A 9205-nucleotide genomic window follows, 5' to 3' on the forward strand; every position below is an offset into this window, starting at 1 on the left:
GCCATAAGGAATACACATCGCAACAACAGCAACAGCAGCAACAGGACAAGCATAGTGATGAATATTAAGCTTCCTTTATGTGTATCTATTTGACATGTATATGATTTTTTTCATAAAAAAATCTATTTTTTTCAAAAATGTCTATACTGCCAAAAATGATTCTCACGATTTTTATAGCACATATATAAAACATTAATTACATCTGTAAGTAATATTTGTCCATTTATTTTTACTCAGATGAAATAAAATTATAATTTCAAAGACAGATAATTTACTCTGAAAGAGTATGCATTTTTTTAAGTGTCCCAAGTTTTGTATTTGAAGAATTCTTGTTATTTATTTGTGAATTCATAAACTCTATGACACAACATCAAGTAATTCATGGTCGCCATGCTATCTTAATGTGCTTGATTTGAGGAGGAGTTTTAAGTTTTGGATTCCAGTTGTACTCTGGTGATAACACCCTAGTGGGTTTATTGATTAAAAAATATTTATTTAGGTGGCTTTCGTATGTGCTGTCAAGTTTCTTTGTGCTGTCATCTGTAACTCCCTTTAGATACTCTTTAATGAAAGCTAGAACATTATTGGGTGTGCCACCAATAATGGCACTGTGGTAATAGAAGTCTCCCTTCCCAAAGGGGATAAAAGCTGCTGACTTAACTCTTCTCTCATAGGGGAAATCTCTGGGGTTTTTTAAATACCACCATGAATGGAGTTGAGCTACAGATTTGCCCAGAGTTTCAACTCCAAAATCTTTTTTGAAGATTTGGTTCACAGCCATAGTGAAGAGAAAGTTGACCTCATATTGGATGTCCTGTATGATTTTATCTCTCATGTTCTTCATGCTTCGGAGAGTATGGTCTTGATTGTAATCTTCATCAGGCAGCCTCAATGTTTTAAATGACCGAAGAGGACCCAGCTCTACGTACGGTATATCATAGATGTTATCAGTCGAGATGTAAAAAATAACGTTGTAGCCAACCATGAAGTACTTATCAGCAGATTTTAGGAAATATCTCAGGTACTGTCTTGTAAGGCTATGCAAAATGAAGAGAAAGACAATTTCACTGGAGTTCACCAGGAGATACGTGCCATTGATACCAAGAAGATAAAGAGAGAGAGGTTGTCCCTGTACCTTCAGCTGTATTGGTTAGTGAAAGAAAATATAGTAAGCTTGGGAACCTGAGAAAAGACAGTTTGTTATGAAGAAAAGGAAAGAGGGTTGCTAATGGGGAAGAAACAGCAGCAACAACAAACCCACTATCCACAGCTACACAGGGCAGTCAGCAGTAATGCCAGGTTCGTAGGAAGTAGTGCTTAAGATAGAGACAGTCTGTGACTGCTCATCCTTATTTCTCCAAAATGTGGAGGGCAAATACCAGCAGTGCGTACTTTCCAGTAGCGAGGACAGCCAAGCCTATGGTAATGTTCAGTCTCTTATAATACTTGTCTAGAACTTGTCTATCGTAAGTTCCTTCCCATATGACCGGAGCGAGCCAACCAGTTGTTGCTATAACATCAGGACGTTTTCTGTTGAACAAAAAAGAACAAAAATCCCATCTGAAATGATGAGAGTGATAATAGCTAATGCTTGTAAAGTTTCTACTATGCTTTTACCTCCTGGTTTTCCCCCTCCCTTCACCCGAGGAAGATCTAGAGTATCCCCCTGTGGAACTGGGGAGATGGCTCATGAAGTGCCATGAAAGCATGAGCACCTGGATGTGGGTCCCTAAAACCTATGTCAAAAAATCTGGGCATGGTGCACACCTAGAGGTGGAGACAGGGGCATCACCCAGCCTCGCCCTCAGTGACTTCCATGTTCAGTGAGAAACTGTCTAATAAAATAAAGTAGAAACAGACTGGAGAAGGTGTTGTGGGATGTTAATTGAAGATGTGTTACATTTGTTTATGCTGTGGAACATTTGTTTAATGATGCAAGGATGTATTGCATTCTTTTAGGTTGCATTTGCTTAACCCTGTGAAGCTGTGTTACTTTGCCTGCCTAAAACACCCGATTCATCTAATAAAGAGCTGAATGGCCAATAGCAAGGCAGGGGAGAGAAATAGGCAGGGCTGACGTGCAGAGAGAATATAGGAGGAAAAATCTAGGCTCTAGAGAGGAGGGAGGAGCTAGAAAAGGAGAAGGAGAGGAGGATGTCAGGGGCCACACAGTCAGTCACAGAGTGAGAAGGAAAGAAAGGTGTATAGAATAAAGAAAGGTAAAAAGCCCAGGGGCAAAATGTAGTTAAAAAGAAACAGTCTAATTTAAACTAGAAAAGCTGGCTAGAAACAAACCAAGCTAAGGCTAGGCATTCATAAGTAAGAATAAGTCTCTCTGTGTATTTATTTGGGAGCTGGGTGGTGGGCCCTCACAGAGTTAAAAAAAACAAAAACAAAAGCAAAAATCAACTACAAGAAGACAATTCAGTACCAATCTCTGTCTTCTGTATGCACCTGCATACACAAGTGCATGCATGCAAAAATATGTGCACACACATGCACACTTTTCCCTATTCCCTTTTCAACTTCTCCTTTATGCTTCAGGCACACAGATGCACTATAGAAGAAAATGAGACTAGTGGAACAAAGAGAAAAACATTTGTAGTAATAAAAAAAAAGCCTGCTAAAGCCAAGGCACTAAATTAAAGCACATTAACTCACACATCTTAGAAGGCATTGAATACAAAGAGATTGTAAATTTAAGTACAAATCTACATCTACACAAAGATACAATCTGGCAATCCTTACTTGCATATTAATAATAGTTACAAAAATCCCATAACAAAAAATTCTTTAAAAGGACACCACTACCATTTTAAGGATATTTTAACTTATGCATTTATTTATAGAGTTATTTTAAGTCTTCTGATACCAAAAATTTATAGGCATACACTTATATTCAGATCAAACTTGAAAATATACTTTAAAACTAACCTACCGAGGTGGTTCAGTTGGTGGAGTACTTGCCTAGCATGTGCTTGGGTTAGATCACCACTTGGCAGATGGAGGCAAGGGGATCAGAAGTTCAGGGTCATCCTCAGCTATGTCGTGAGTTCGAGGCCAGTGCAGGCTACATGAGATTCTGTTGAACAACAAAGCAAAACAAATAAAAAAACTGATTGAAGGCATTTTTGTCCAAGTGATGAGACGTAAGTTAAGTATGGCATCTATGCAGATAAAATCTGTACTGGACATGGGTTACACATGCCCATTGTGGTTTTGTTTTATCTTTGGTTTCATCTCATTTTGTTTTCTGGTAGTGTTGGTGTTTAAACCCAGGACTCCATGCATACGAGGCAAGTGTTCTACCACGGCATTTCCAAAGTACACCACTCCTATTTTAAAGATTCTTTAACTTAAGTATTTATTTATATAGTATATATAAATATAACCCATTTGAGAAGATGAAAAGATTTGAAGATTATTGTTTTTCTCAATAAATCAGATTATTATTATTATTATCTAGAATGAAAGGGGAAGATTCTCTTAAAGACCCATCCTTAGCATGAACGGTAGCTCAGTGGGAAAGTCTTGCGGTACAAACACGAGGTCCTGCATTTCAGCTCCCAGAACCCATGCGGAGAGCTGGACACCGGCTGAAGGGAAGGCTCGAGAGTGCTGCTCTTGTAGAGGACACTGGATGAGTTTCCAGCACCCACATATGGTAGTTCCCAATCATCTGTAGCTCCAGTTGCAGGCGCACACACAAACTCATGCAGGCAAACTCTTGTGGTGTGTGTGGTTTAAGCTGGCCATTGCAGTGCATGTCTTTACCCAGCAGCGAGGTGAGAGTCAGGAGGACCCTGAGGGTGGAAGGGCTAGCCAGGCTAGCCAAGTTCAGTGAGAGAACCTGTCTCAAAAGGTGGATGGCGATATAGGAGGACATCCAGTGTCTCTCCATTCCTGTGGCTGGGGCAACTCTGTACACACATTCATTAAGGTAGAGCCAGGGTTGATTAGCCTACACGCACATGCCTACCTATGAGCGTGTGTGTGTGTGTGTGTGTGTGTGCGCGCACACACAAATTCAGGGACGGAGAGTGTGTCCTGCTCTTGCAGAAGACTCAAATTTGGTTACTGGAACCCATGTGGAGCTGCTGAGGATTGCCTGTAACTCCATCTCCAGAGTATCCAACAGGCCTTCTATTCTTTTGCAAGCATGCACACTCACATGCACACACACACACACACATATATACACACACACACACACACGTGCGAGTGCACATACACACAATTAAAATGACGTCTTAACATTTTAAAAGATGACATTGTTTAACAAAACATAAACCAAGGGGGCTGGAGAGATGCTTCAGTGGTTAAGAGCATTGCCTGCTCTTCCAAAGGTCATGAGTTCAATCCCCAGCAACCACATGATGGCTCACAACCATCTGTAATGAGGTCTGGTGCCCTCTTCTGGCCTGCAGACATACATACAGATAGACTATTGTATACATAATAAATAAACAAATTTTTTTTTTTAAAAAAAACATAAACCAAGAGGAAAAGGTGAAGCTTTCATATTTAAGAGTCCTTAAACACAAAACTTTGAGAGGGGCTGCTGGCCAGAGCTGTGCTGTTCAAGGCTGCTTGGTGGCTCATGAGCGACACAAGAGTCCTCTGCATACCATCAAGACACCTGAGCTAGTCAACCCTGGTGCTGCCTTAGTGAATGTGTGCATAGAGCGGCCCCAGCCACAGCAATGGGGATAATGCATGGCTAAACAGTGTGGCCACCCCTTAGTGAGGACAACGAGGCGGGCACTGAGTGTCCGATGTCATACACATCGCCTAACTGAAAGGCAGTGAATTTTATGGGGAAGTGTGGTGATGGTTGGCTCATTCCCATCACAACCTCTGTCCTCACTGTGTCTGTCTGTCCAGAAGTAGCTAGCCTACAGAGAGTGGGAGAGTCCACAGAAGTCTTCCTTTCAGTGCAAGCTGAGAGCTAATTCGCTCTGAGGTTGAGGTATTGCCCCTAGAGTGTTCTCGATGAGTGAGCTGTTCTTTCAGATGCCATGTTTCCCACAGCTGAAGTGCACAGTCCTTATGGGCAGGTGGATATAGGAAAGTGTCTGCCTCTTGGTTATGTAGGTAATTCATTTATAGAATGTGGGACTCTCTATGTTTGTAGCACTTATGGTCTTAGATTCCATGGGTTGGGAAATCCTAGTTCACAAGGAAGGAATCCCTTCTTCAGGGAATAAAGATATGGTCCCATAAAACCTCTACAGGCCTTTCAAGGAGGAATCCCATCTTCAGGGAATAAAGATATGGTCCTATAAAACCTCTACTGGAATCCCTTCTTCAGGGAATAAAGACATGGTCCCATAAAACCTCTACAGGCCTTTCAAGGAAGGAATCCCTTCTTCAGGGAATAAAGACATGATCCTATAAAAACTCTTACAGGTTTTCAAGTTTTCTTAATTGTTGAGTTAAAAGGTAAAAATGTCATTAATATCCTGACTGGACAAATAATTCTCATTACCAAGGAAATACAAGCTGCTTCTGCAGACATGACAGCAAGGATAAGTGCCGTCCACAGAACACAGCAAACTTCACTGGGCTTCTCTCTACTATTCTCATTTTCAATAAGAATTAATGATTCCACGGGCAACTGTGGTACCTCAACACGGCTGCGCCACCGAGGGCTCCGGGTCGCCGGGAGAGGTGACATCAGGACAGTGAGCAGCAGCTGTCAGGAGAGGGTGAGGAAGCCTGATGTCATCTACTTCTGTTTATTATCCGTCTCCCTAATGGCTGCTCCTCTTTCTCTGCTGCTTTGTAGGATGAGCATTGGTGATGGCTATTGAGACTATATTGTCATCATCTTGTGATGATGCAATCGATGGGACTTTATGTTTATCCTGTTTGGGGACATGAGCTTTTTCATACAAGAGAAACAGTGCCGGTTTGTAGACGGGCAGGGTTGTGCTAGCTGTTTTTCATTTATTATGGTTTTCATCCATCCTCATCCCTTCTCTGCTCTGAGAGGAGATTGGTTTACCCAGAGTCCTTTGATCTGGGACTTCTAGTAGGTTCTACAAATGAGAGGACCAACGAAAGACCAGAAAGCAGGAAGGGTGAAAGGTCAGGTCCCCTATCTTCTGGTTTTCTCGGACAGCCACATCCCTCTGTGATTACGGCTTGGGACAGCTCCTCTTCTGGCAACCCCTGGTCTCCTTCCCTTGCTCCTCTAGGCCTGGTTGTGGACCCAGTCAAGAATGAAATATTTGATATTACAAAACTAATGCTAAGTAAATACATAAAATAAGTAAAACGTTACTAGCATTTACCCACTCTACGCACTATAGATTGGAAAATAAACGGTATACTAATTCGATGTCATTGAGTAACCTAAATCGAAATTTAAATTTGAATCCTTTAGTTACTTATTTTTCTTTCTTTCTTTTTTTTTTTTTTTTTTTTTTGGTTTTTCAAGACAAGGTTTCTCTGTAGCTTTGGAGCCTGTCCTGGAACTAGCTCTTGTAGACCAGGCTGGCCTCGAACTCCAGAGATCTGCCTGCCTCTGCCTCCTGAGTGCTGGAATTAAAAGCATGCGCCACCACCGCCCGGCCTTATTTTTATTTTCTAAGTGTGAGTGTTTTGTCTACATGTATACATGAGCAACACATGCATGCTTAGAACCCTAAAAAAGGGCATGGGTCCCTGGAACTGGAGTTACATGTGGCTGTGAGCAGCATGCAGGTGCTGGGGCTCCGTCCCAGGCCTCTGCAAGAGAAAGAAGCACTGATAATGCTGGGTCGTCACTGCAGTCCCTAGTTAGCTGTTCTTATTCTTGCTTTGGTATGTGTGTGTGATGTGTATGCATGTTTACACGTATGTGGGTGTATGTCTGTGCATGTGCATGTAGAGGCTAGAGATGGACAAGGGTGTCTTCCTCAGCTACCTCCACCTTATGTGTTGAGTCTGACTCTTACTTGAATCCAGCACTTACCAATTAGGCAAGATTAGCTAGCCAGTTTTCTCCGGGGATCCCCATCTTCACTTTCTGAGCACAGGGGCAACAGGCTAGTCACCATACACAGCCGATATTTGTGCAAATGTTGGAGAGCCAAACGCTGGTCCTCACGCTTATGCAGCACCCAGTTAACCACACAGAACCAACTTCCCAGGCTCTGAGCTTTTAAAACAGTGACTCCATGTGAGAAACCCACACTCTTCCATCACACACACACACACACACACACACACACACACACGCACGCACCACGCACGCACATACACGCGCGTGCACATATTTGTTGGCATATAATAGCCCCTAGATGGCAAATATCACAGAATGTCAGTGAAATGCATAAATGCATTACAAACATCTTATAAGCATGTTTATACTATATAAGCATAACATTACACAGTCGTTATAAGAGACTAATGGTCTCCCCAGAGTGTAAATGCCAAATGAGGGTAGCAGGGAAAATTGACACTAGCAAAACAATATATATACATACATGAAATGTCATGTTGAAATCTACTTATTTATACAATTAATTTGCTAATTATGGGGATAATAAATTAAAATTTAGAGGAGTCAATATTGGCATCTTTTGGTTGTACCTCAAGATGTTTTCTCCCTAATAATACCAGGAATGTCAGGCCAGAATGAATATGACAACTTCCTCAACTACATTATTTTTGAAAAGTAGACTATAAACAGATAAAAAAAAATCTTAAAAGTAAAAAGTCTTAGAAACAAATGAGACTTGGCACTAGTGTTTCGAGTACCTACAGTTTGATAACAGAATAGCGTATTCTTCTAATTGAATTTTATTATTGTTTTGTTCTTACTTTGGATTAAACCAGGCTGAGAGCTGAGGTTCTTCCAAATGATCATTCCTAGGTGCAAAGAGAGACTCGGGAGTCAGTTCTCTGATGTGACGAGTGCAGTTTGGTGCAAAGAAACAAATAGGAAATCTTATCAATAGCATCAAATGGAGCCAACTCAGCGAGTGGGGAGCAGGATGGGGGTAGAAACCACTCAGTGGGAGGGCTCAGAGCAGGGTGGGCTCAGCAGCAAGGTAGGGGTAGAGACAACTCAAGGGGAGGGCTCAGAGCACGGTGGGCTCAGCAGCAGGGTGGGGGTAGAAACCACTCAGTGGGAGGGCTCAGCAGCAGGGTGGGGGTAGAAACCACTCAATGGGAGGGCTCAGCAGCAGGGTGGGCTCAGCAGCAGGGTGGAGAGGACAAAGAAAAGACCCAGCAAACTGTAAGTCAGGGTAACAGAAATTACTCAGCGTGAACAACAGAGACAAAAACTAAAAGCAAAAGAGAAATGTGAAGAGATGGAGTGGGCCATAACAAAAGGCAACACTTGTGTGACTGAAGTCTCAAGGGGAGAGGAGAGGGAGATGGAACCAAAACAGGGCGCGCTGAGTTTTCGTCCACTTGACACAGGTCAGAACCATCCGAGAGGAGGAGTCCTGTTAAGAAAATGCCCCCAGAAGATCAGGCATTTTCTTAATTTTTTTTTTTTTTTTTTTTTTTTTTTTGATTTTCGAGACAGGGTTTCTCCGTAGTTTTTGGTGCCTGTCCTGGAACTAGCTCTTGTAGACCAGGCTGGACTCAAACTCACAGAAATCCGCCTGCCTCTGCCTCCCGAGTGCTGGGATTAAAGGCGTGCGCCACCACCGCCCGGCGATCAGGCATTTTCTTAATTAGTGATTGAAGTGGGAGGGCCCAGATCACTGTGGGTGGTGCCATCCCTGGGCTGTGGTCCTGCATTCTGTAAGAAAGCCGGCTGAGGACAAGCCAGTAAGTAGCTCCCCTCGGAGGCCTCTGCATTGGCTCCTCCAGGTTCCTGCCCTGCTTGAGTTCCTGTCCTGACTCCCTTCAGGGATGAACAGTAATGTGGAAGTGTGAGCCAAATAAACCCTTACCTCTTCAAGTCGCTTTTGGTCATGGTGTTTCATCATAGCAATAGTAATTAAAAAAAAAAAAAAGACTGAAATCTCCCCAAGTACGGCAAAAGAGAAACAGATTTAAGAATCTAATTGAACTGAAAACTAAGGAAAAATATCTTGAAAGAAGGCAGAGAGAAATGACCCTTCACCTAGCGAAGAAAAAAATTCAGGAAGTGATTTTCTCATTAGGCCAAGAGGAAATGGCACCATATTTTCCAAGTTACTTATGAAAAAAAAAAACCTAGTTAATTGAAATGTCTCTGACAAACTTTGTTGTGTTCATG

General features: G+C 42.3%; 1 protein-coding gene across 1 annotated transcript; it reads right to left on the reverse strand.

The window, feature by feature from the left end:
* Positions 1-379: 379 nt before the first annotated feature.
* Positions 380-8920, reverse strand: LOC130864372 (N-acetyllactosaminide alpha-1,3-galactosyltransferase-like 1). Its single transcript, XM_057754631.1, has 4 exons — positions 8898-8920; positions 7810-7857; positions 1393-1530; positions 380-1037 (listed from the first exon to the last, which is right to left on the reverse strand). Exons 1-4 carry the CDS (start codon positions 8918-8920, stop codon positions 380-382), a joined length of 867 nt encoding a protein of 288 aa, XP_057610614.1.
* Positions 8921-9205: the final 285 nt, after the last annotated feature.

Source organism: Chionomys nivalis, chromosome 22 (genome assembly GCF_950005125.1).
Source record: "Chionomys nivalis chromosome 22, mChiNiv1.1, whole genome shotgun sequence".
Lineage (NCBI taxonomy): Eukaryota > Metazoa > Chordata > Mammalia > Rodentia > Cricetidae > Chionomys > Chionomys nivalis.